The 26,947-nt window shown below is 45.6% G+C and overlaps 1 protein-coding gene across 2 annotated transcripts in view; it reads left to right on the top strand.

Moving 5' to 3' along the window:
* Window positions 1-26,947, top strand: part of FEZ1 (fasciculation and elongation protein zeta 1) — a 153,759-nt gene that overhangs the window by 31,218 nt on the left and 95,594 nt on the right. For both annotated transcript variants that reach the window (XM_030538517.1, XM_030538518.1), the window contains exon 3: window positions 6,941-7,040. In XM_030538517.1, coding sequence (XP_030394377.1) covers window positions 6,941-7,040 — 100 coding nt within the window. The remainder of the gene's footprint in view (window positions 1-6,940; window positions 7,041-26,947) is intronic.

The raw sequence follows: 26,947 nt of genomic DNA, 5'->3' as shown, positions 1-26,947 counted from the left end.
CTGCCCCAAACTGTTTTTATTTCTGACCACAGGTCATCTCCTCAGTCCTTTCTGGGCAACCTCTAGATGTTTCCAAGTCTCTAACTCTTGTTTTAGGTCTTGTTTTAATTACTTTTGGCAGCCTTCAGTGCTTCTTGGGCAGCTTTGATTTCTGCAAGCACATCTATTATTTGCTCCATCTGGGTTCAACAGGAAAAACAGCTCACAATTTCTGTGTGTTATCAAAACAATTACAAACAATATGTAAAAACAAACAAAACCCCACTAATGCGGCAAAAAGCTTCAGAAATGAGCTCCAGTTAAAGAAAAAGTTAATGTGCAGATCTTGCCCTCCCATATTAAAATCCATAGAAGAGGAGAGAGGAGAATGTGAGGTTCCTGTGCAGAGTTTTCCTGGGATCATTTTATTGTCCCTCATCTCCAGTTTGGTCAGTGGGTCAGCCTCCAAGACCTGAATAGATCTTCATGGATGTTTGGAAGTGCAAGAGTCTCTCCTCCTGTGACTGTTATACACTGAAATGCACTGAAGAATGCTCCACAAACCCCTGCACTGCCCAGCTTATATTAGGATCTTTAAAAAATTAAGGAATTTTCCACACTGAAAATGTTGCTAAGACGATGCAAAGGTACGTGCACACTATGATGCACTGTACCTCAAAATAGCACCTTGTAACCCCCATGATCATCATTTGTATATAGTTGTGATATGTCATACAAAGTATGCCATGTAAAGTATTATATAAATGATCATGACCTGCTGAAATTCATTATTCTGTCAAAATATGTATATCATTATTGTGCATGAAGTTATGAGATTTTGCTGTATGGTTGTTATTGAAATATGTTGTGAGTCTGGGAGACGCCCACTGCTGGCTCTCCCGTGGCGACAAGGGTTGTGACCCACACCCAGGCAGGTGATAAAGGACCACTGGCCAGCTGGGACATTGTAAATAAGAGATTTATAATTTAGTAGAAGACAGCTGTGCAAACACCACACCCTGGGGATTGCTCAACTCTGTGACTCAGCAAGTTCCACCAGGACATGTCTGGGCCAGTATCTTTCCTAGGACATGAACTGAGAATATAAAATAAGGGACAGTGTCATCATGAGATCACATCTCTCCTCCCCCACCTACTCTGAAGGCAACAAGAACACTGGGAAGACAAAGACTTTGGACTGAGAGACTGGTCCCAGGCTGAGAGGGAAATTCAGCCTGTATATTAAGAACTATGAGATGCTTGTAGCATCCAGTAGGGTGAGAAAAGCTGTTTGATGCAAATCTTGCTTAGACTGATAAAGTTCAGGATTTAGACTGCAATTTTATTTATTATTTCTTATATAGTGATCTCTGACCTCTATGCCTAACACTTATAATCATTTAAAATCTACTTTTCTTTTGTTAATAATCTTATTTTAATGTTTTATTTTAACCAGTGAGTTTTGTTTAAAGTGCTTGGGGAATCTGGTCAGATTACGAAAGCTGGTGCATGTCCACTATCTTTTGGCGAAGTGGCAAACTAATTAGTGAGCTTGTACTGTTCATGAGGTCTTGAGCAGTATAAGATAGGACATTTCTGGGGTACAAGATTGAGTCTGGGGAAAATATGCTGGCATCTCCCTGTGCACAGTTCATGAGTGGCTTGGAAAGCATTCATGTAACTTCACTGGGTTTTTTTCTATATGGTAGAGGCTGTGTGAGAGCAAGCACCTGGAGGGATTTGCGGCTTGTCACCAGCATAACATTGTGAGAGAAAGCCCAGGCTGGTGAGATAAGGGGGCACAGTTTTCCCACAGGTCACGTTGTACCCTGTGGGTCCATCACACACATCAGTGTTTTAGTCTGTGTTGCCTTTCAAGAGTATTAGAGTTAAAAACATGTTAGAACCCCAGTAGTTCAGAGTTAAGATAGCACTTCCACAGCGAACCACAAAACAGTAACTGTCTTTACATCTCTTAGCACAGTGCAGCCTGACTCTGATTGGTGCCTCTTGGTTCTACTGTGCTGTAAATATTTAATAGCAATAAGTAGACTGGAAAGCCTCCAGAAGCACCTGATCATTGTAGGTGCACTACCTATGCACCATTAACCTTTCTCACAGAAACAGCTTTTAAGTTTGGCCACTTACAGCCTAGTGTCCAAACTATCACGCCATAGAGTTATTTTTGCTTTTAGTTCCTTGCCCAAATACTTTTCACTGTCATGAAGAATGACAGTTAATAGCAGTATAAATTACACTGACTAGTCATTGGGCCACAACCACAGTGCAAGAATGACTCCACCTTGTCCTACTAGTTAGGGTGCCCACCAGAGAGGGGGGAGCCCCAAGATCAAGTCACTGCTCCATTGAATTTTTAATTATTTTATACATCATGGAAGAGTTTCAGCTGGAAAGACTGAGAAAACCAGATATGAGAATACTCCAGTGGCTAGGGCAATCCTATACTACGGTAAATTCTGGTTTTCCCATCAGGCATTGAACCTTTGTCTTTCACACCTCAGCAGAATAACAGAGCACTAGTATAAAGGAGGTCCTCACCTGTGGCTTTTTGCAAACGTAATCCTCCTTGCTTTTCTCAAAATACCTGAAACTGAAAATAAAATGTTCAAGTCAGATCAAATAAGAACATTTTGTTTTGACATTACCAAAACAATTGAATTTTTTTGGTTCAGTTAAAATTATTTTATGAACTCGACACAAATTTGTGAACAGTTTTGGGACATCCAAAACTGTATTTTTCAGTGAATAAAGTACTCGCTCGAAACATTACACTCAGCTCTCAAATTAAGAGACATATTCTCTTCTTATTTGTTTCAGTTCTCTTATATAAGAACATCAGACCAGTGGTCCATCTAGCCTATTATCCTGTATTCTGACAGTGGCCAATGCCAGGTGCTTCAAGGGAATGAACAGAACAGGCAGTCATCCTAGAATCATAGAATCATAGAATATCAGGGTTGGAAGGGACCTCATGAGGTCATCTAGTCCAACCCCCTGCTCAGAGCAGGACCAGACCCAACTAAATCATCCCAGCTAGGGCTTTGTCAAGCCTGACCTTAAAAACCTCTAAGGAAGGAGATTCCACAACCTCCCTAGGTAACCTAGTCCAGTACTTCACCACCCTAGAGAAAAACTTTTCCTCATATCCAACCAATACCTCCCCCAAAGCAAGTTGAGACCATTACTCCTTGTTCTGTCATCTGCTGCCACTGAGAACAGCCTAGATCCATCCCCTTTGGAACCCCCTTTCAGGTAGTTGAAAGCAGCTATCAAATCCCCCTTCATTCATCTCTTCTGCAGACTAAATAATCCCAGTTCCCTCAGCTTCTCCTCATAAATCATGTGCTCCAGCCCCCTAATCATTTTTGTTGCCCTCTGCTGGACTCTTTCCAATTTTTCCACATTCTTCTTGTAGTGTGGAGCCCAAAGCTGGACACAGTACTCCAGATGAGGCCTCACCAATGCCGAACAGAGGGGAATGATCACGTCCCTCAATCTGCTGGCAATGCTCCTACTTATACAGGCCAAAATGCTGTTAGCCTTCTTGACAACAAGGGCATACTGTTGACTCAAATCCAGCTTCTCTTCCACTGTAACCCCTAGGTCCTTCTCTGCAGAACTGCTGCCTAGCCACTCGGTCCCTAGTCTGTAGCAGTGCATGGGATTCTTCCATCCTAAGTGCAGGACTCTGCACTTGTCCTTGTTGAACCTCATCAGATTTCTTTTGACCCAATCCTCTATTTTCTCTAGGTCCCTCTGTATCCTATCCCTACCCTCCAGTGTATCTACTTCCTCCCAGTTTAGTGTCAGCTGCAAACTTGCTGAAGGTGCAATCCATAACATCTTCCAGATCATCAAGTGATCCATACCCTGTTGTCCACTCCTGTTTCTGGCAGTCAGAGGCTAGGGACGGGGCTGCCCAGAGGGGGGAAGGCAAGTGGGGTAATTTGCCCCTGGTCCCGGGCCCCGGAGCGGCCCCCACAAGAATATAGTATTCTATGGTATTGCAACTTTTTTTTAATGGAAGAGGCTTCCGAAATTGCTTTGCCCCAGGCTCCCTGAATCCTCTGGGCAGCCCTGGCTAGGGACACCCAGAGCATGGGGTTGTGTTCCTGACTATCTTGGCTAATAGCCATTGATGGACCTGTCCTCAATGAACTTATGTAATTCTTTTTTGAACTCTAGTATAATTTTGACCTTCACAATATCTCCTGGCAATGAGTTCCACAGGTTGACTGTGTATTGTGTGAAGAAGTACTTTCTTTTTCTTCTTTTAAATCTCTGCCTGTTAATTTCATTGGGTGACCCATCATTCTTGTGTTATGTGAAGGAGTAAAGACCACTTCCTTATTCACTTTCTCCACACTATTCATGATTTTATAGACCTCTATCATATACCTCCTTAGTCATCTCTTTTTCAAGATGAAAAGTCCTGGTCTTTTTAATCTTTCTTCATATGGAAGTTGTTCCACGTCCTTAATCATTTTTGTTGCCCTTCTCTGTACCTTTTCCAGTTCTAATATATCTTTTTTGAGATGGGGCAACCAGAACTGCCTACAGTATTCAAGGTGTGGATGTACCATGGGCGTATATAGTGACATTATGATATTTTCTGACTTATCTATCCATTTCCTAACAGGTCATAACATTCTGTTAGCTTTTTTGACTGCCGCTGCATAGTGAGCAGATGTTTTTGAAGAACTATCCACAATGACTCCAAGATCTTTTCTGGGGTGGTAATAGCTAATTTAGATCCGTTAATTTTGTGTATACAGTTGGGATTATGTTTTCCAATGTGCATTACTTTGCATTTATCAACATTGAATTTCATCTGCCATTTTGTTGCCCAATCATTCAGTTTTGTGAGATCCCTTTGTAACTCTTCACAGTCTGTTTTGGATTTAAATATCTTGAGTAATTTTGTATTGTCTGCAAACTTTGCCACCTCACTGTTTACCCCCTTTTCCAGATCATTTATAAATATATTGAACACTGGTCACAGCACACCACTATTTACCTCTTGGTATTATTATTGGTAGAACAGTAGCAATAGCAGTAGATAAAGTTGTTTAGCACTTTTTGTTGAAACCTCTGTTTTCATTTACTTATAACTTTGCCAAACTTTAATGATTCAGGCTGAAAATTTCTACTCTGGATCTGTGCCAAGATTGATTTTTTTTAAAAAAGTTTCAGCAAAAAATGATTCAGTTGTTTCTGAAAACAAGATTATAGAAGAATAAGTTGATTTGGCAATGTTAAATATTTTCCCAACCATTTCCGTGAACAGCTCTCTTGTCTCCATTGTTTTTAACAGAGGTTTGAAATTTGGCAAGGGTCAGTTCATAGGTCAAAGGTGTTGCACTCTTGAAAATCTACCCAGATTTGTCTGAGTTATAAATCTCAGAAAATCACCATTTATTTGTGCCTAGTGCTAGTTAAACACTTCCCTATTAATTTTCTGAATGTTCTAACTATGCTGTGCACATTCTCATGTTTCAGTGAGCCTCCTGTGTTTTATGCATACAGCACATATATAGCTAGATCTCCAGACAAGACAGAGGCAAAAGAGACCATCCTCTTTCTTCGTAAATGACCTGCTGAAATTGCTTGTCTATTCTTATAGTTATGCAGTCTAATTACAATAGAGCATGGTCAATCATTATCTGCTGGAGGGGGGTGGCCTACTGTGTTTTCAATTTACATTTGTTTTCAAAAGTAGATAGCAAGGAGGAAAGCCAGAATTCAAAGAATTGTCTGGGGGTTGGGGTGAGCCACAGTCATTCCCTATCTCAGCGCCCCTTGAAGTTCAGTCCATGTGTCATTGTTGCTGGCCATCCAGAATACCTTGCAGTGAGAAACAGATTGCCTCTTTCCCATTTTTTCCCTATCACAATCATCATATTTTAATCAATTACTTCTACTATCCCTATGACCATCATGGTAGTAGTGGTAGTTGTTGATTCTGTTGCTTCAGTGCCTTGGACCTGGTATCTGGCTGCAGCCATTTTGTTTGGGCTAAAGTGCTATTTTTTCCCCTCATTCCTTTTTGAGCAGACTGTAACTACCAGTCCGTTTGGCTAAAGAGAGCTCTCTGTAATAGTTTCACCTGTGCTGCAAAACTCTTAATACTTAAAAATCCTCTTGTTAGTAGCTGATTTTTGGCTGGATCTAGAGGGAGTGGTGTCAGAGATTGCATTAATTGCTGCAATTTATCATGTTGAGCTTGGCTGTTAAATCCTTGTTCTGAAGGAGCTGATTTTGCTGCTGCTTTGGTCATTCAGCCACACAGAATGTAGTAGATGGTGCACTGGTATTTCCATTTCCTTCATGGTCTTGTCTCTTTAATGTTGAAAAATTGGAAAGGGTTCAGAAAAGAGCTATAAGAATAATCTGAGGTCTGGAATCCCTGTGTTGTAATAGGAGACTAAAGAACATTAATCTATTTAGTCTATACAAGAGAAGGTTAAGAGGTAACTTGATCACCGTCTACAAGTACCTGCAGGGGAAAGAGATTTCTGAGAGCAGAGGGCTCCTTAAACTAGTAGACAAAAGTCCAAAGGTTGGAAGTGGAAGCTAGACAAATTTAGACTAGAAATAAGACACTTATTTTTTTAACAGCGAAGGTAATCAACAATTGGTTTCTCAATCTGTGAAGTTTTCAAATCAAGAATGGATATCTTTCTAAAAATATGCCATAGCTCAAACAGAAGTTATGGGTTTGATGCAGAATTTATTGGCTGAGGTTCTCTGGCCTGTGTTATGCAGGCGGGCAGACTAAATTATCAAAATTGTCCTTTCTGGCTTTAAAATCTATGAATGTTGTTTCAGGGCTGTTTTGAAAAGAGCATGCTGAGACAATTATTTCTTGAGGTGAGTCCTTCTATCCTTTAGGCAGGGTTGGCCCCACCTGGCAGCTGTTAACATGTTTTTCTTCTTTCAGGGTTTGGGATGCTTTAACGGACAATTACATCTCATCAGTCACTGAGGATTGGAGGGACCCTGATATCGAGGTGTTGAATGGCAATATTTCTGACTCAGAGGTACTTCCCAGACTCTCTTTTTTGCATTACTTGTAAAAACAAACCCTAACAGGTTCTGGGACACCATTTTCAGTTTGATAAAGGAAGAATGTAAATGCATAAAGTGATATGGTGTTCACTAGCCATTCTGAGAAATAGGAATAATAGAATGTGAGAATGGAGTGCCTGTCAGAGATTGGAACAGATCTCTCACAAACTGCATGAATTTAGGTCACCCTCCCTTGATAATTGAAAAGCATGTATAATGTGGAACTATAAAAGTAACAGCCTCATATGTGTGTAATGGAGGTTTTGTCAGCTATGCTGTTGTTTGTTTGAGAGTGACATTGAGGATGTTTGTACCACCTTCCACCATGACACAGTCAGAACAATGTAGAGCACGGACTTGCTAGCCTACTGAACAATGCAGCTAGTGATTGCTAATGTATACGGTACATCACAGCAGTGCTCTTGTTTCTAGAGCTGGTCAAAAATGCAATTTTTATTCCATGGTGAATTTGTTTCTGTTCGGAATTAGAACAAAAAGCTAAAAGAAAGAAAGAAAAATTCCAGAGTTTAGATTCACAAGAACAGAAATCTGCACACTGAGGTGTGGATGTTCTCTGTTGACAGGACGTATTTGTTTGAGACTGGTGTTAATTATGGTGTTCTATATTTTCAGCAGAAGGGGTGTTTTCTCCTTTGCTGTTTAATAATCTTAATGATCTTCCAAATATCTGTTCAGACTGCATCACTCTTGGGTTAGGGAGTTCCAGCGTCAACAAATTTTCCTGGCTACATCAAGCCTTCTATTGCAGTGATACTCAGTAGGTGTCCTGCAGGCCAAATGTGGCCCTCCAAGACTTCTTGTGTGGCCCTCCAGCTCATCTTTAAAAAATAAGGCAGCTTGAGATGCCTCACAGCATAGCACACTTGGGGAAACTGATCTAGATGCAGAGAGCACCTTGCATCACCACTTGCCTCCCTGCAAATGTTCTTCTGTGCCCCCTAGAGGGATATTGGGCTGGTCCGAGACCGTAGGGGGACACAGGAATATCCAGGGGGAGGGCCACAAACAGTGACACCAAGCGCTCCGTGCAACCAAGTCAGTTTCCCCGTGTGGGCTGGGTAATGACCAGCCTGGCTAGCATGCACACAGCCACAAGGAGCAGAGCTGCCCGCACTGTGACAGCTAAGGACCAAGGGCACAGCTGGACCCCGCAGCAGCAGCATCCCCTAAAACACAGCCCCTCCCTGCACCCTGAGCTATGACCCTCTCTGCACTCTGAGCTACACCCCTCCTAGCAAGCAGCCCCTAGCTACCCGCTGCCTGCACCCTTAGCTACACCTCTCCTGGCAAACAGCCCCTAACTACCGCCTGCTGGCATCCTAAGCTACACCCTTGCCTGCACACAGTCCCTAGATAACTCCTCCCTGCACACTGAGTGATTTTCAGACTTTTTGAGTTACAATTTTTGGTTGTGCCCTCCCAACCCAGATAGGCTGGGTGGCCTGCTGAGGTGAGTTGGGGGTGAAGGTGGTGCTCCATCCCTGGGCCCTGCCATGCTGGGATGGCCTGAGCCCCACTGGTCCTGTACTTCCAAATATAGAAGTCAAACTACACCTATGCCTGCTGCTTGGTGCTGCCGGTCCAAGCCCCGCTGCTTGGGGCTGAACTCAAAGGGTGTCAGGGTTCCCTCCCCACTCTGAACTCTGGGATACAGATATGAGGACCTGCATGAAAGACGCTCTAAGCTTATTTCTACCAGCTTAGGTTAAAACTTCCCCAAGCCACAAATTGTTTCCTTGTCCTTGGATGGTATAACTGCCACCACCAAGTGATTTACACAAAAATCCAGGAAAGAGGCCACTTGGAGTCCCTGTTTCCCCCAAATATTCCCCAAAACCCCTTCACCCCCTTTCTTGGGGAGGCTTGAGAATAACACACTAACCAATTGGTTACAAAGTGAGCACAGACCAAACCCCTGGGCTTTTAGGACACTGAAAATCAATGAGGTTCTTAAAAGAAGGATTTTATTTTTTAAAAAGTAAAAGAAACACGCTTGCAAAATTAAAATGGAAGGTAACTTTACAAGGTAAATAAAAAGATTTAAAACACAGAGGATTCCCCTCTAGGCTTAGCTTCAAAGTTACAAAAAACAGGAATAAAACTCGTTCTTAGCATAGGGAAAATTCAAGAGATAAAACAGAAGATAATCTAATGCATTTTCTTGCCTTACCTTACAATTTCTGTAATTTTAGATGCTCATTTCAGGTATGTTTTTAGGAGATGTTTTTTTCCTGTCTGGTCTCTCTCTCCCTCCAGCGAGGGAATAAACGAAGAGAGCCCAAACAAAACCTCTCCCCCCGCATCATGGAGTTTGGGGGAGACAAGGCCCTGTACCCCCGCCTTCCTGCAATTCACCATGACTCTCAGCCAGACAATAGCACAGAAGGTTTATTAGACGACAGGAACACAGTCCAAACCAGAGCATGTAGGCAAAAACAGGACCCCTTAGTCAGGTCCTTCTGGAGGGGAGGGATCTTAGACCCCAGCCTTGGAGTTCCCTCCAATCCCCAGCCATTCCAAAACTGAAAACTCTACTGCAGCCATCTCACTCCCTCTCCCCCATGCAGACAGTTCCGGTAAAACTAGTCGACATTCCCAGGTCACTCCCTACTGTGTCATACCCCTCCACCCAGATTTGAAAGTGTCTTCTTTCCTTATTGCTCCTTTTAGTCAGGTGTCAACCAGGTACCAGGTTATTTGAGCTTCTTAACTCCTTACACGTAAAGGGATTCTATACCCCTGGCCAGGAGGGATTTTATGTTACTGTATACATAAAGATTGTTACCCTTCCCTTTAGATTTATGACAAAGGATGCCAAAATACAAATACACCCAGGACACCATTTTCACTAAGGTTGGCCCAGGCCACCACGCATTTTTTCATTAGTGATAGAAATGGAGCAAAAAATGAATGCAAGTGGGAGTAAATGTTGCAAACTCAACAATAAAAGCTGAGTTTTTAACCCAAACTGGACAGAGAGTTTTCTTTTTTGTTATGCCGCGCCATTTATATGCAAAACCTTTATGTTTAATATGCCAAACCACGGTATTCATCTGTAAGGTCATCAAGGTGAGGCACCACTTTGAATCAAAGCACTGTAATTTGAACATGGCCTATCCTCCCGACAGTGTTGCAAGATGTGACAAAACTGCAAATCTTCGTATCACACTTCAGATGTCGTTCTCACAATATCAGTTACTGCACAGGGAAAAGCAGCAGCTGCTTCTCTTTTAATGTGGATACTAGCTAAAAAGAAAAACCCTCTGCTGGATGCTGAGCTTGTGAAGGAATGCACATTGGAAATGCTGGAGGAGCTTTTTGCTGGAGATAAAAACAGAGATGTCATTGTGAACCGTGTGAAGCAAGTTTCCCTGTCTGATTCCATGGGAGTGTAAAGAATGGAGGTAGTTTACAAGGATTGTTTGTCAGTATTGCTTTCTGATGTAAAAAATACCCTCGCAGTGGACAATTCAAGCGATTTACATGACACTGCCCAGTTATTGCGGTTTGTTAGAGTTTATGATGGAGAAATTTTCAAGGAAGAAATTTTGTGCTTAATACTCTAACCCTTCTGCCGGTCAGAGTCAGCAGCAACAAGGGACAGGTTCAGTATCTATGGGTTCCTTCACAACAATACAACACAAAACTGGCTTGAGCCCCCACCCAGTGACCTGGGACAATTACACACCACTCCCTGGGCACCTCTAATAGGCAATACTTCCCCTCTCATAAGCCCAGAGTCTGAGTATAGCAAATATAAACTTTTAATGAAAGAAGGGAAGTAACCTGGCATTAAATTGAGAAAACACCACAAACAAGGTTCATAAACATAAACTATGAGCAAAAGACCCCCCCCAAGAAAGCTGGACAATGTCCTTTTCCCTTAGTTTCTTAAATCCAGCATCCCTTCTCTGCACCCCACTCACAATTGTTGTCCTTGGTCAGTGCAGACCTAGAGTTCAGAGGTGCATCTGAAGAGCTCACCTCTCATCCTCGGTGAAGGGAGGTAAGAAGGCACGTTACTCGCTCAGCTACCTGGGCATTCGCTCACTGCTCCTCTTTGCCAGCCATCCTACAGGCTGATCAGTGCTCCGTGCTTCTCTGCCAGCCCATCAGCCAGATGTCTTCAGGTCCCACCATTTAATACCACTTTCAGTGATTTTAGCTGTTAGTGGGGGAGCCTCACTGCTGGTTAACACTGGGCAGTCTCTTGCGTCAGAGACACTGTGTCAAAGCAGGTCTAATGCTTAGACCTAGGTATCAGTGATTTCAGCTCTGCAGGGTGTAGCAAGACTCTCCGTTGAATCTTAATCAGTTTTTACACAGTCATGAGAGGAAGAATCAAATAGTGTCTGGGGCCCTTAGCCAGGGCCCACACCACCAGGCATGAATAGCAGTCCCCCACCCTCTCTGAACTCACTGGGCTTTGGAACCCATGTCCTCTGCCTAATGAGTGCTGTTTAGTTGAGGGTGAGTCCCTCAATCAGGGTACACCAAGCACAGTTCTGCTACCATTGGTTCACACAACCAGGATAACAACACTTTATAACTCCTGTCTCAATAACAAGGAGACTGGGGATCCAACACCAACCAAAATATCCCAATATCTAGGTTGGATATTAGGAAAAACTATTTCATTAGGAGGGCGGTGAAGCACTGGAAAGGGTTATCTAGGGAGGTAGTGGAATCTCCATCTTTAGAGGCTTTTAAGGCCAGGCTTGAAAAAGCCCTGGCTGGGATGATTTAGTTGGTGTCAGTCCTGCTTTGAGCAGGGGGTTGAACTAGATCACTTCCTGAGGTTACTTCCAATTGTAATCTTCTATGATTCTATGAAAAATGATCATTTGGGCAAGCAATCCCATCATGCTGAGCACCTAGGCATGGTGGGTGTGCCCATGCAAACAAGATCAGCTCCTGAAGTCCTCTTTCAACAGCTCATCACAAGATGTCAGGGGAGAGCTCATTCAGACTGTGCTTACATCACAATGAGAAACCTACACCACAGGACAGATCATTTTTGGAAAGGTAAAGGGCTTTTTTTGAAAAAAAGTGGTTTAGATCTGCAAAAAGTAAACTTGCTTGTTACAGACAAAGTTGCCTTCCATGACAGGGAAAGAGAAGGGTTTTGCTTCACATTTGGCAGGGATACACTAACTTTTCTACACTGCATCATTCAGCAGTGTCACTACAGCAAGTGTCACATCATTCAGCAGTGTCATTACCCAAGCAAGTTTAAAAAGTATGGATTGGCTGAATGAACTATAAAATGCATAGAAAGCTGGCTAGATTGTCAGGCTCAACTGGTAGTGATCAACGGCTCCATGTCTAGTTGGCAGCTGGTATCAAGCGGAGTGCCCCAGAGGTCAGTGCTGCGGCCGGTTTTGTTCAACATCTTTATTAATTATCTGGATGATGGGATGAAGTGCACCCTCAGCAAGTTCACAGACTACACTAAACTGGTGGGAGAGAAAGATATGCTGGATTGTAGGGATAGGGTCCAGAGTGACCTAGAGAAATTGGAGGATTGGGCCAAAAGAAATCTGGTGCGGTTCAACAAGGACAAGTGCAAAGTCCTGCACTTAGGAAGGAAGAATCCTATGCACTGCTATAGGCTGGGGACCGACTGGCTAAGCAGCAGTTCTGCAGAAAAGGGCCTGGGGATTACAGTGGACGAGAAGCTGCATATGATTCAGCAGTGTGCCCTTGTTGCCAAGAAGGCCAACGGCATATTGGGCTGTATACGTAGGAGCATTGCCAGCAGGTCGAGGGAAGTGATTATTCCCCTCTATTTGGCCCTGTTGAGGCCACATCTGGAGTATTGCATCCAGTTTTGTTCCCCCCACTACGGAAGGGACGTGGACAAATTGGAGAGTCCAGCAGAGGGCAGCAAGGGTGATGAAGTACAGGAATGGGTTACCTAGGGAGGTGATGGAATCTCTGTCCTTAGAGGTTTTTAAGGCCCTGCTTGACAAAGCCCTGGCTGGAATGATTTAGTTGGTGTCAGTCCTGCTTTGAGCAGGGGATTGGACTTCCTGCGGTCTCTTCTAACCCTAATCGTCTATGATTCTATGATTCACCAGACTGTTCTGTGTTGTAAATTGTCTAGTGACTTGAAAAAAACCCAACAGGTATTGTGATGAGATTAATGAACTACATACACTCAATTTCTAGCTTGCAACATCATCTTTTTAAAGCTCTTTTATAAGACATTTCAGACAAATACAATGACTTGTTGCAGCACAATGATATTCACCGGTTTAGTAGGGGGCACATGTTTGGTGTGCTTCAAAAAGAAATAATTGAATTTCTTTTAAATCACAAGACCAACAAAGCTTTCAAGTTTCTAGAAATTATGAATAATATCCCCTCTATGTCACGCGTCGCTTTTCTGTGTGATATTACTAGTCACTTGAATTCCCGCAACTTGCAGCTCCATGGCTGTTCAAGCAGAGTGGAGGATCTGTTTGAAAAAGTATGTGTGTAGTGAGGCGGCCTGGTTCCCAGGCGCCCTGGAGGGTGAAGAGCCCAGCCGGAAGCCAGACTGGTCAGAGATACAGTGCCCTGAGCCTTCCCCGCAAGAGGCCAAGCGCTGACCCGTAAGTACAAAGGCGGGCCCTCCGAGCTCAGTGAGGGACCAGCCATCAGAAAGGCTGGATGCCCACAACCGAGCTCCCACTGGGGAGGCAGCAGGAGGCCGCTCGTTACCCAGAGGAGAACTGGTCGAGCCTGCCCTGCTCCCGCTACCCAGAGGAGGACTGGCCGAGCCTGCCCCACTCCTGCTACCCGGAGGAGGACTGGCCGAGCCTGCCCCGCTCCCGCTACCCGGAGGAGGAGCCGAGCCCGCTGGTGGCCACCTACCCCGAGGACCCGTCGAGTCCGCCCGGAGACACTCACCTTGCGGAGCCAATGGTGGTGGACACCCCAGTTGGCACCACAACGAATCAAGTACCCGATGAGGGGGAGAATGGAAGTGGCCTGGGGGTAGCTGACCCCAGTCTGGCTGCGCCACTACCAGAGCCAATGTCAGCGTGTTGCGGCCAGGATCCCCACTGACACAGCAGCAGACTGCCTGCCACTATTAGGGCCCTGGGCTGGGACGCAGTGGAGTGGGAGAGCCTGCATTTCCCCCTGCCTTCCAGGGGTGGCAGATTCCCCCTCTCCCTAGCCTGAGGGGACCTTTCTTACAGACTTGAACTGCTTGCTCAGCCACTGCCTGAGGGTCTGAGCCTTGTATCTGTGCTTGTTGCCCCACCCTGAGCCAGGGTTTGGGCTTTATAGACCTGCCAACCTGAACTGCTTGCTCAGCCCCTGCCTGAGGGTCTGAGCCCTGCATCTGGTTTGTTGCCCTGCCCTGAGCCAGGGCTTGGACTTTATAGATTTATAGACCGAATGGCTCGCTGTGTAGTGAGGCGGCCTGGTTCCCAGGTGCCCCGGAGGGCGAAGAGCGACCCCTTGCCTGACAGGGGACCCCTTACAATGTGCCTTTTAGAGGAATCTTGAAATCTTTCAGACACACTTAACGTGTTTTCCCACATTGCATGTTGTTGCGACAAATGAAACTTTGATGAAAACAGTGCAAGAATTCCTAAACATTCTGATGAAAATTTTTAAAATGTGATTTGAGAATTTTAAAATTCCAAACAATTAGCTTTTATTTGTTTGAGATCCATTTGTTGTCTCTGCCAATGGACCTTGCCCTTCTGAAGCAAAGAACAGTCTTGATTTAACTGATGAGGGTGCCTTTCAATTAGAAATTGTAAAGCTCCAGGGCTCAGATGTCTTGAAGGCAAATTCAGAGAAGTGAGACTTTGGGATTTCTCAACTCAATATGCTGACCAGTTTCAGAATAGCCAGAATCTAGCCAACTATCTTTTAACAATGTTCAGATCAACATAACTCTGCAAATCTTGATTTTCTACCATGACCAGTATAAAAAACCAACACCACAATCACCTGACGGACGAGTGTCTTCACCAGTGCATGCACGTTGCCCTGACCTCCTACAAACCACTCTTCACAAAGTTTGCCAGAGATTGTCGCTGTCATCTCTCCCATTAAAGATTGCCACAAACATAGGTAATAATGTTGATTTATAAACTTTGTTAAAAGATAGAAACACTAATACTTATGTTTTAATTAAGGTCTTTATTGGCAGCTGAACTTTTTTGTCAGACTTCTGCCTCTTGTCATAGAATTCTCAAATCGGCCTGCAGGTAGAGCTAATTGAATATCACTTTTGTAGGGAGTAGATTTATAGATTTTAGGGCCAAAAGAGAGAGAGCCCCTGGAGCACTGGACCTGGTGCAAGATCTAAGTCCTGAACCAAAGACTGTGAACCAAGGCCATGTATTAAAGCAGATGCTTACAAGTTCACTGTCCAGTACATGAGCTTGGCAAAGTTGTGGCTAGTGTACTAGGCACTAGATATTTACATAACTTTATTCGAGCTAGTACAGATACATCTCAATCTAGTACAATGAATAGGGATGTTTTATTCAAGATATCAGGAACAAGAGGAGGTAGCAAATAGATGTCATAAAATATATAAATTGGTGCATAAATTATGTATTCCAGTTGTTTGTCTCAGCCTCTAAATGTCAGGGTACTGTGCCTTAGCCCTTTGTCCAGCCTAGGGGGCAGCGGAGAGTCTCGCCATTCACTAAGATGAGTCTATTGTAATGAGCATACATGTGTTAGTGTCACTGTAGACACTGATCCAGGGAGCTGGTACCGTTCTTCATTGACAATAAACCTGGCCGAGCATCTTTGCCACCAAACCGTGCCTATGGTCCTCCTTTATGAGTAACACCGAGGTCTGCTGAATTAACACACTGCATTATCTTCAAGGACAGAAGCAATGAGCAGCCTACACAGTGTTACCAAGGCAACAGAATTCCAGTCTTCAACATTCAACAGCACTGGGTAGTACTATCGAGATTTGCTAAACCAGCCATTTGCGCAGAGCTGGACAGCACACTGAAAGAACACATGCGCAAGCCAACAACTGACAACACCATTGTGATAATCTAGTCTGATCTCTAGCATAACACAGGCCTCAGTACTTCCCTGAATTAATTCTTGCTTCAAGACCAATAGCTGTGGTTGAACTAGCAGCAAATCTTTTAGAAAAACATCCAATCTTGACTTAAAAATTGCCGGTGATGGAGAATCCACAAAACCTTCTGTACGTTTTTTCCCCCAGGGATTAATTATGCTCAATGTTAAAAAATGACACCTTATTTCCAGTCTGAATTTCTAAAATTCCAGCTAGACTAAAGAGCCCTCCATTATAAACTTTCTGTTCCCCATGTAGATACTTATTGTGACATCTCTCAGGGTGCAATCCAGGCTGTAGGACATCTATGCCCTCTTAATTCTCCAGTCTGGAACTATGCCCTGCAGTGCTGTGGGAGGTGACACTGCCAGCCACCCCAGCCTCCAGCATGCAAGTCACTCCTAGACATATATCAGAGTGCTATTCCCAGCCACGCTTGAATTACATATAGGGCAACACCCACATATCCCTAGTCCCAGCTTTGCACCCCAGAAATGTGCCATCTTGCACTCTTCAGTCACTCGACATTGCAAGCTCATAAATTAGTTCACCACTCCATCAAAGAGAAATGAATATGCACCAGCTTTTGTGATGAGTAGATTCCCCAAAAACTTCAGCCAATAAACACTGATCAATAGTAAGTAGAAGTGGTGAATATTAGGGTTACCAAGTGCTCTTTTGCGTTACAGCATCATGCTTATATGATCATGTCATCTCTTAACCTTCCCTTTGATAAGCTGAATAGATTGAGCTCATTGAGTCTCTCACTGTAAAACATGTTTTCCAATCCTTTAATCATACTTGTGGCTGTTGTCTGAACCCTCTCCAATGTTTCAACATCCTTTCTGAAGTGTGGACACCAGAATTGTATATAGTAATCCCACAGCAGTTGTACCAGTGCCAAATATTACCCTGTTACTTCTCTTCGATTCTCCCATTTATAAATCCATGGACAGCCTTAGCCTTTTTATTCATAGTGTTGCACTGGGAGTTCATGTTCATCTGACTGTCCATCATGACTCCCAGGATAGAGTCCCCCATCCTGTAACTATGTCCTGTATTTTTTATTCCTAGAGGTATGATCTTTCATTTGGCCATATTGAAAGACATATTGTTTGACTGCTCCCAGCTACAATCGCTATGTAACAGTGATGTGTCCTCTTCATTATTTATCCTCCAACCTTTCTATCACCTGCCAATTTTATTAATGACGATGTTCTGTTTTTTTCCAGGTCATTGATAAAAATACTAAATAGTATAGGGCCCTGTAGGACTCCACTAGAAACATACCCACATGACCAGTGATTTTCAAACTTTTTTTCTGGCAACCCAGTTGAAGAAAATTGTTGATATCCATGACCCAATGGAGATGGGGATGAGGGGTTTGGGGTGTGGGAGGAGATCAGGGCTAGGCAGAGGGTTGGGGTGCAGGGGTGAGGGCTGCAGGGGAGGTGGGAATGAGGAGTTCAGGGTGTGGGAGAGGTGCTGGGCTGGGGCAGGGGGTTAGGGTGTGGGAGGGGATCATGGCTCTGGGCTGGGGGTGCAGGCTCTGGGATGGAGCCACAGATGATGTGTTTGGGGTACGGGGGGGGGCTCTGAGTTTGGAGGGGCTCCAGACTGGGGCAGGTGGTTGGAGTGCAGGGGGGTCAGGGGTCTGGGCTGAGGGTGCAGGCTGTGGGGTGAGGCCAGGGATGAGGAGTTCGGGGTACAGGCAGGGGCTCCAGGTTGGGGGGGGCTAGGGCTGGGGCAGGGGATTGGAGCATGGGGTTGGGGCGTGGGCTTACCTTGCGTGGTTCCCGGTCAGCAGCGCAGCAGGGGTGCTAAGGCAGGCTTCCTGCCTGTCCTGGCACTGCAGACCATGTTGTGCCCTGTCTGTAGCCAGCAGCCAGTCCTGCTCCTAGGTGGAGGCATACAAGCGACTCTGCATGGCTATCACCTGCAGGCACCACATCCCCCAGCTGCCATTGGATGGGAACCATCCAATGGGAGTGCAGAGCTGGTGCTCGGGGTGGAGGCAGAGCATGGAGCCCTTTTGCGCCCCCCCTCTCCCCCCGCATAGGAGTCGGACCTGTTGCTGACTGCTTCCAGGGCGCAACATGGTACCAGAACAGGTAGGAACTAGCCTGTCTTAGCCGGGCTACACTGCTGATGGAACTTTTCGTGGCCTGGTTGGCAGTGCTAACCAGAGCTGCCGCGACCCAGTGTCTTATATTCTGCGACTCAGTACTGGGTCACGACCCGCAGTTCAAAAACCACTGCACTTGATGATGATTTATTTTTTATAAGTATATTTGAGACCTTTCAGTTAATCAGTGTTTAACCTATTTAATGTGTGCCATGTTGATTTTGTACCATTCTGTGTTCTTAATGAAAGTGTTGAACAGGCCTAAATCAAATGCCTGACAGAAGTCAAAGTAGATAACATCAACACAATTATCTTTATCAATCAAATTTATGATCTCATCAAAGAATTATATTGAGTTAATTTGAGACGATCTGTTTTCCATAAACATATTGATTAGGTTGTTCCGTGAGACTGTCAAATAACAAGCTCAAGTGGAATTATTTAAATAAAGATTAACAATGTGAGACTAGGCACGGAGACTATACAGAAGCGAAGCAGCCAGCCAGTGGAACACAAGCCAGCAAATAGAGCAAAAAACAGGGGAGTATGAGTGGGAGTTCTGTTGGAGAAAGGAGGAGACAAGCAGAGTCAGTGAGTGAGTCTTTGTGTGTTTTGTGTTTCCCACCCCCATTTCACAGAGGCTGGTAGGGAACAGTGTGCTGTGAGAGAGGCAGAGCCCTCATTTGGGGATTGGGCTTCCCTGATTAGGGGGCCTATAAAGGCAGCCAAGCAGTCAGCCAGTGGCACAGGAGCCAGCAAACAGTGCTGAAAACAGGGTAGTTTGAGTGGCAGTCTGCAAAGGGAGTTTGGGACAGAGATTGTGATGTGTTTGGTTGGTTGGTTGGTTTTGCTTTGGCTTTTGTTTTCTGTGACAGGAGCTTAGGTGGGAGGGAAATGATAGATACAGAGGTAGCAGTGGTAGTGACCCAAGCAATGGAAGAGACAATGAAGATGACCAGATGTGGAAGCTGTGGGAAATACATGATCCTAGAGCAGATACCCGAAAACAGCTTTGTTTGTATGAGTGCTGCCTGATAAAGCTGATGGAAGAGGAGATCTGAGGTTTGGAGATGCAGGTGGAAACTATGGCTGAGTTTCTAAGAGGATTTGAGCAAATGATGCAGGGAAAGTGAGAGGAGGTTGAAGGGAGAACTCAAGACTCACAGATACAAACTCTGAGGGGAGACTACAGGGTGGCTAATGAGAATGAGGATATGGAAGTAAAAATTACCACATACGAGGTGGAAGTCGCACTCAAACAGTTTAATGGGATTAAATTGGGGGTTCCAGATAATCTTGAACCCGGAATATTAAAGCAACTGGCACATGCAATTTCTAGCCCAAAAGCAGGAATTTTTAAGAAAGGGAAAAAAGTGATTCTGGAAACTACAGGTCTATTAATTTGACCTCAGTTGTATGCAAGGTATTAGATCAAATTTTGAAAGAGAAAGTAGTTAAGGACATAGAAGTGAACGGTAATTGGGATAAAATACAACATGGTTTAACAAAGGTAGATCATGACAGACCAACCTGATCTCCTTCTATGAGATGATAACTGATATTTTAGACAAAGGAAATTCAGCAGTTCTAATCTATCTTGATTTCAGTACAGCATTTGATTCAATTCCACAATTATTAGTTAAATTGGAGAAGATGAGGATTAATATGAGAATTGAAAGGTGGCTAAGGAACTGGTTAAAGGCGACTACAACAGGTCATACAGAAAGGTGATCTGACTAGTAGAGTTCTTAAGGGATCAATTTTGGGACCAATCTTTTTTTTTTTAATTAATGACCTTGGCACAAAAGTCATAGAATCATAGAATATCAGGGTTGAAAGAGACCTCAGGAGGTCATCTAATCCACCCCCCTGCTCAAAGCAGGACCAATTCCCAACTAAAAAGTGGGAGTGTGCTAATAAAATTTGCGGATGACACAAAGTTGGGAGACATTGGCAGTATGGAGGAGGATCAGAATATCATAGAAGATCTGGGTGACTTTGAAAAGTGGAATAATAGAAATGGGATGAAATTTAATAGGTAAAAGTGCAAGGTCCTGCACTGAGAGACTAACAAGAATTTTTGCTGTAAGCTGGCAATTTATCAGTTGGAAGTGACAGATGAGGAGAAAGACCTGGTTATATTGGTCAATTACAGGATAACTATGAGTAGGGCCCTACCAATTTCATAGCCATGAAAAATGTGTCATGGACCATGAAATCAGCCCTCCCCCATGAAGTTTGATTTCCTCTGCTGCTGCTAATCCGGCTGCGCTAGGGAGGGACAGGAATTGTCCTTCCTCTGCACAGCTGTTCTTGGTAGGGAGATCACACCCACACCCTCCAGAGGCAATGCAGAAATGAGGGTGGTACACTCTGACTTCCAGGGCCAGCTTTAGTCCGATTCCCCCAATTCCCCCTGTCATAAACAGATAGCTAAGGGTTAATGTCTCTTTCACCTATAAAGGGTTAACAAACAGTGACCTGCAAACACCTGACCAGAGGACCAATCAGGAGACAAGATGCTTTCAAATCTCGTGGAGGGAAGCCTTTGTTTGTGGGTTTGGGGTTTGGCTTTGTTCTCTCTGGGTCCTGGATGGGACTAGAGGTGCAACCAGGTTTCTGCCAATTTCCCTGCTACAGTCTCTTATCTATTCAGAATTGTGAGTAAGAAAAAAGGCAGTTATAGTCTTTTAATTTGTTTTCTTATTTGCATATGTGTACTTGCTGGAAGTAGCTTAAATTGTGTTTCTGCTGGAGAAAGTTTCTTTCTATTGTTTATAAGTTGAAAGACCCTGTAACTTTTTACCATCTAAAGTGCAGAGATAAACCTTTTACTTTTTTCTTTCTTTTTTATTAAAAGTTTTGCTTTTTAAGACCTATTTGATTTTTTTCTCCTAGTTAAGGTTCAAGGGAATTGGTGGGGAGAAGGGAAGGATAAATTTTCTCTTTGTGTTATATTCACGCAGCTTGTATTGCCTCTGGGTGAGGGGGAAGGTAACACTCCTCTCGGTGTGGTGATTCAAGAAGCTGAATCAGGCAATCTCCTAGTGTTCCCAGGGTGGGAAGGAGCTGGGAGGAAGAAGGGAGGGGGAAGGGAATGGTTTATTTCCCTTTGTTGTGAGACTCAAGGAATCTGGGTCTTGGGGTCCCCTGGGAAGGTTTTGGGGGGACCAGAGGGTATCAGGCCCTAAAAATTCCTGATTGGTGGCAGCGCTACAGAATCTAAGCTGGTAATTAAGCTTAGAGGACTTTATGCTAGTACCCCATATCCTGGACGCTAAGGTCCAGATTTGGGAATTATACTTGACACCCCCAAATCAGGCCCTGTGCCTAAGAGGGCCCTGCGCCCGCACCTGAAAAGGCCCTGCACCCTAAAGAAGAGTGCCTAACTTAGGCACCTTTTTAATTTTTACTCACCTGGCGGTGCTCCGGGACTTCGGCGGCACTTCGGTGGTAGGTCCTTCACTTGCTCCGGATCTTTGGCGGCACTTTGGCAGCAGGCCCTTCAGTGCCGCAGAAGACCTGGAGTGAAGACCTGGAACGCCGTCAGGTGAGTTAACCCTGCCGGGGCCCTGTCGAAACTATTCGAATAGGGCCCTGCACTTCCTAAAGCTGGACCTGCTCACTTCTGTGCTGCAGCAGCCCTGGAGATGGGCTCTGGGCTTCCCTTCCCCCCCGCCCGTAGCTCCTGCTGCAGCTCCAGGCGCCAAGATTGGGGCTTCCTCCTGCAGTGGCTCCTGCCAGGCTGGAGGCTTTCACTCCCATAGGCTGCAGCTGAGGCAGCCTGGGTTCTGTTCTTCTGCTCCCTGCTGCTCCAGCTGGGGCTCGGGGCAGCCGGGGCTGGGGGATTCTGTTCTGCGGCTGCAGCCAGGGCTTCAGGCTGCCCGGACTTGAGGCTTCTTCCTCTGCAACTGCTGCTGGGACTTGGGTGACATGGTAGAGGCTTCTGCCCTGGGGCTTCTTCTGGGACTGGGGCACCAATTTTTCCTGGGGGCCCCTGTCTTTATCTGTTCCTGGAGTGGATTAGCAGCTTGGAGCCAGAAGCATGGGGGAGATCCTACCCACCTCCACCTCTGGGAACCTCCTCTAACTGCAGGAAGCTGGAAGGGTGCTGCCTTCAGAGCCCAGCTCTGGAGTCAGGAAGGAATTTTCCCATGGTCAGATTGGCAGAGACCCTGGGTTTTTTTTGCCTTCTGCAGCTTGGGGCACAGGTCATTTGGAGATTTAAACTAGTGTAAATGGCGGATTCTCTGTAACTTAAAGTGTTTAAACTATGACTTGAGGACTTCAGTAACTCAGCCAGAGGTTATGGGTCTATTACAAGAGTCGATGGGTGAAGTTCTGTGGCCTGCAATGTGCAGGAGGTCAGACTAGATTGGGGTGGGCAAACTTTTTGGCCTGAGGGCCACATTGGGGTTGCAAAACTGTATGGAGGGCCAGGTAGCGAAGGTAGTGCCTGCCCAAACAGCCTGGCCGCCGCCCCCTATCTACCCCCTCCCACTTTCGCTCCCCCTGACTGCCCCCCTCAGAACCTCCAACCCATCCAATACCCCTGATTCTTGCCCCCTAACTGCCCCCTACCTGGACCCCCCTACAGGGTCCCATTGCCCATGCACCCAGAACCCCCCCAATGAGCCCCCATTGACCCAGATTCCCCTACACACACACCCAGACCCCCCACAGAGCCACCCACACTCAGATTGCCCTACTCAGAACCTCACACCTGGATCCCCGCACATTAAGCTCCTCTACACTTGGACCCTGCTAGGATGAGTCTGCCTGCCCACACCTGATGTGCCTTGTGCGGGGCTGCTAATCCTGGTGAGTTGCTTCATCTGCTGCTACTGAGGGAATTCTGAACCAAAAAATTAAAAATTCTGTGCACAATATTTTAAAATTCTGCAAGTGTTATTTGTCAATAAATACAGAGGCTCCAGCATGGCAGTGAGGAGCACAGGCCACTGGCTGCCTGGAGGTGGGAGATCACCCTTCAGGCCTCCCCCTAGCCCTAGGACACAGCCCTCTGGGGCAGGCCTGGCCCCTGCACTAATTCCAATCACTGTTACAGTTTTGCAACTTATTTCCCCCAGTCTTAATTTGTCTAGTTTTAACTTCCAGCCACTTTGTTTTAGAAATCTTCAGAAATATATTTGTTCACAAAACCGGCAAAGAGTTCCTTGGAACCTTATAGACTAGCAAACATATTGGAGTATGCAAAAGCTCATGCTCCAGCATGTCTGTTAGTCTCTAAGGTGCCACAGAACTCTGCCACTTTTACAGATCCAGAATGACATTTGTTCACAAAGTTAAAGTGCCATTTACTATCAGAAATCTTCTCCCTATGTAATTACCTAAGGCTTGTGTTAAATCCACTCTTAATCTTCTCTTTGATAAAATAGATTGAGCTGCTTAAATCTTTCACTGTTAGGCAGACCTCAAATCTCTTGTGTGGCTCTTTTCTGAATCCTCTTCAATTTTCCTCCTTTTTTTGAAGTATGGAAACTAGAACTAAGGGCACTGGAACCTTTGCAGAAATTGCGGGGGGGCACCAGCGCTGGAATGGGGGAAGGCCGTGGGCCAGTATGCCCTTTTTACGTGGGTGTAGTTTGGGGAGCAAGGGACGATGTTGCCTCTCGCAAACTGCAAGCCTTGGGTAGGCATGGAGTGGTGCCAGCAGGGGTTACACTTTTGCAGTGATGAGCTGATCACCAGTATCAACTGTAGTCCTACTCAATATTCCCACTTTAACCCTGTTAATCATTGTATTATTCTGGGAGTTCATGACCAGTTGGTTTCCACACTAAGGGTTGGATTCATAAAAGGACATGGGCTCTGAACTGCCACTTTAGGGGCCTAAATGCCAGAATCAGGCCCTACTGGGATTCACAAAGGGCCCACTCAGCTGCCATCTAACCCTCTAGGTGCTTGAATTCTCTGTTTGCCTAAATTTTTCCCGTGAAATTGACTAGGTGCCTATATTCCTGCTTCTGTGCATGCACACTGATGCCCTGCACCAGGAGTCTGGACACCTAAGCTTTATAGATCAATGAATGAACCAGAGGAAGCTAAGTGTTTGGCTGCCTAACTCGCCTGCAGGGCTCAATCTGGCAGGTGTTCTCAGAACTTGCCTACTGGGTCCAGGCCCCATAGGTGATCTCACACAAAACAGTGTGGGAAAAGAGGACTTCCCTCATAACTTTCAACCCAGTTCTTAGTGTACTTACCTGGAATGAAGGAGACACTAGGTTCAAGTCCCCCCATTATCTGAGGAGTTTGAAAGGGGCTCTGCTACTTCTTAGTTGTGTGCCCTAATCTGGGCTGCAAAACATTCTGATCTGGAGCTTCCTCTGTCTCTCCTGTTGAAGCTGCTGCACCATGAAGAAACAATTTTTAAAATGTCATTGGAGCAGGGGGACTGGCTGCTCAGTTTCCCACCACCCAGGGGAGGGCTCTAACCACCATGCTACAGAGTCTTTCCCATGCTTGCTCCCTCTTTGGCCCAAAGACTCTGTAGCCTGGTAGCTAGAGCCCACCCCTAGGAGGTGGGGAAGCCAGGATCCAGTCTCCCTGCTCCAATGGCTTCAAGAGGAAACAGTGAGGGAGCCCACTTCAAGCTATCCCATAGCCCAGTGGTTAAGGCACTTTGGGTATGTCTACACTTCGGGATTATTGCGATTTTACAGAAACTGGTTTTTTGAGACAGGTTGTATAAAGTCGAGTGCACGCGGCCACACTAAGCACAGTAATTTGGCAGTGTGCGTCCATTACCGAGGCTACTGTGGATTTCCAGAGCGTTGCACTGTGGGTAGCTATCCCATAGTTCCCGCAGTCTCCCCCACCCATTGGAACTCTGGGTTGAGATCCCAGTGCCTGATGGGGCATAAAACATTGTTGCTGGTGGTTCTGGGTACAGCCTTACCCCTCCCTCCATAAAAGCAGTGGCAGACAACTGTTTTGTGCCTTTTTTCCTGGGTGAACTGTGCAGACGGCATACCATGGCAAGCATGGAGCCTGCTCAGCTCAAGACAGCAATCATGGACATTGTAAATACCTTGCGCATTCTCGTGCAGTCTATGCTGAACTGGGACCTGCAAAGCCAGGCAAGGAGGAGGCGGCTACGGCAGAGAGTCGACGAGAGTGATGAGGACATGGACACAGAATTCTCTTAAACCGCGGGCCCCGGCGTGTTGGAGATCATGCTGATAATGGGGCAGGTTCTAGCCATTGAACACTGATTTTGGGCCTGGGAAACAAGCACAGACTGGTGGGACCACATAGTGTTGCAGGTGTGGGACGATTCCCAGTGACTGCGAAACTTTCGCATGCATAAGGACACTTTCATGGAACTTTGTGACTTGCTTTCCCTTGCTTTGAAACGCCAGAATACCAAGATGAGAGCAGCCCTCACAGTTGAGAAGCGAGTGGTGATAGCCATCTGGAAGCTTGCAACACCAGACAGCTACCGGTCAGTCGGGAATCAATTTGGAGTGGGAAAATCTACTGTGGGGGCTGCTGTGATGCAAGTAGCCAAAGCAGTCACTAAGCTGCTGCTACGAAAGGTAGTGTCTCTGGGAAATGTGCAGGTCATAGTGGATGGCTTTGCTGCAGTGGGATTTCCTGACTGTGGTGGGGCGATAGATGGAACCCATATCCCTATCTTGGCACCGGAGCATCAAGCCAGCGAGTACATAAACCGAAAGGGGTACTTTTCAATGGTGCTGCAAGCACTGGTGGATCACAAGGGACATTTACCAACATCAACATGGGATGGCCGAGAAGGGTTCATGACGCTCACGTCTTCAGGAACACTACTCTGTTTAAACAGTTGCAGCAAGGGAATTACTTCCGAGACCAGAAAATAACAGTTGGGGATGGTGAAATGCCTGTAGTTATCCTGGGTGACCCAGCCTACCCCTTGATGCCATGGCTCATGAAGCCATACACAGGCAGCCTGGACAGTAGTCAGGAGCTATTCAACTACAGGCTGAGCAAGTGCAGAATGGTGGTAGAATGTGCATTTGGATGTTTAAAGGGACACTGGCGCACATTACTGACACACTCAGACCTCAGCCAAACCAAGATCCCCATTGTTATTGCTGCTTGCTGTGTGCTCCACAATCTCTGTGAGAGTAAGGGGGAGACCTTTATGGCGGGGTGGGAGGCTGAGGCAAATCACCTGGCCGCTGATTACACGCAGCCAGACACCAGGACGATTAGAAGAGCATACTAGAAAGTGCTGCGCATCAGAAAAGCTTTGAAAACCAGTTTAATCACTGGCCAGGGTACGGTGTGACTGTTGTGCTTGTTTCTCCTTGATGAAAACCCACCCCACTGATTGACTCATTCCCTGTAAGCAATCCACCCTCCCCCTTTGATCACAGCTTGCTTTCTATGGAAATAAAGTCACTATCATTTAAAAATCATGTATTCTTTCTTAATTGATTATAAAAAGAGGGAGAGAACTGACAAGGTACCCCGGTGGGGTTTGGGAGAAGGATAGGAGGGAAGGAAAAGGCCACGAAAAAAGTTCAAAATAATGACGGCCTTTTGGTTGGGCTGTCCACTGGGGTGGAGTGGGCGGGTGCGTGGAGCCTCCCCCCCATGTGTTCTTACACGTGTGGGTGAGGAGGCTATGGAACTTGGGGAGGGGGGAAGGCAGTTATATAGGGTCTGCAGCG

Source organism: Gopherus evgoodei, chromosome 19 (assembly GCF_007399415.2).
Source record: "Gopherus evgoodei ecotype Sinaloan lineage chromosome 19, rGopEvg1_v1.p, whole genome shotgun sequence".
NCBI lineage: Eukaryota > Metazoa > Chordata > Testudines > Testudinidae > Gopherus > Gopherus evgoodei.
The sequence above is the reverse complement of the archived record's forward strand: the minus strand, read 5'-3'. Positions and strand labels throughout refer to the sequence as shown.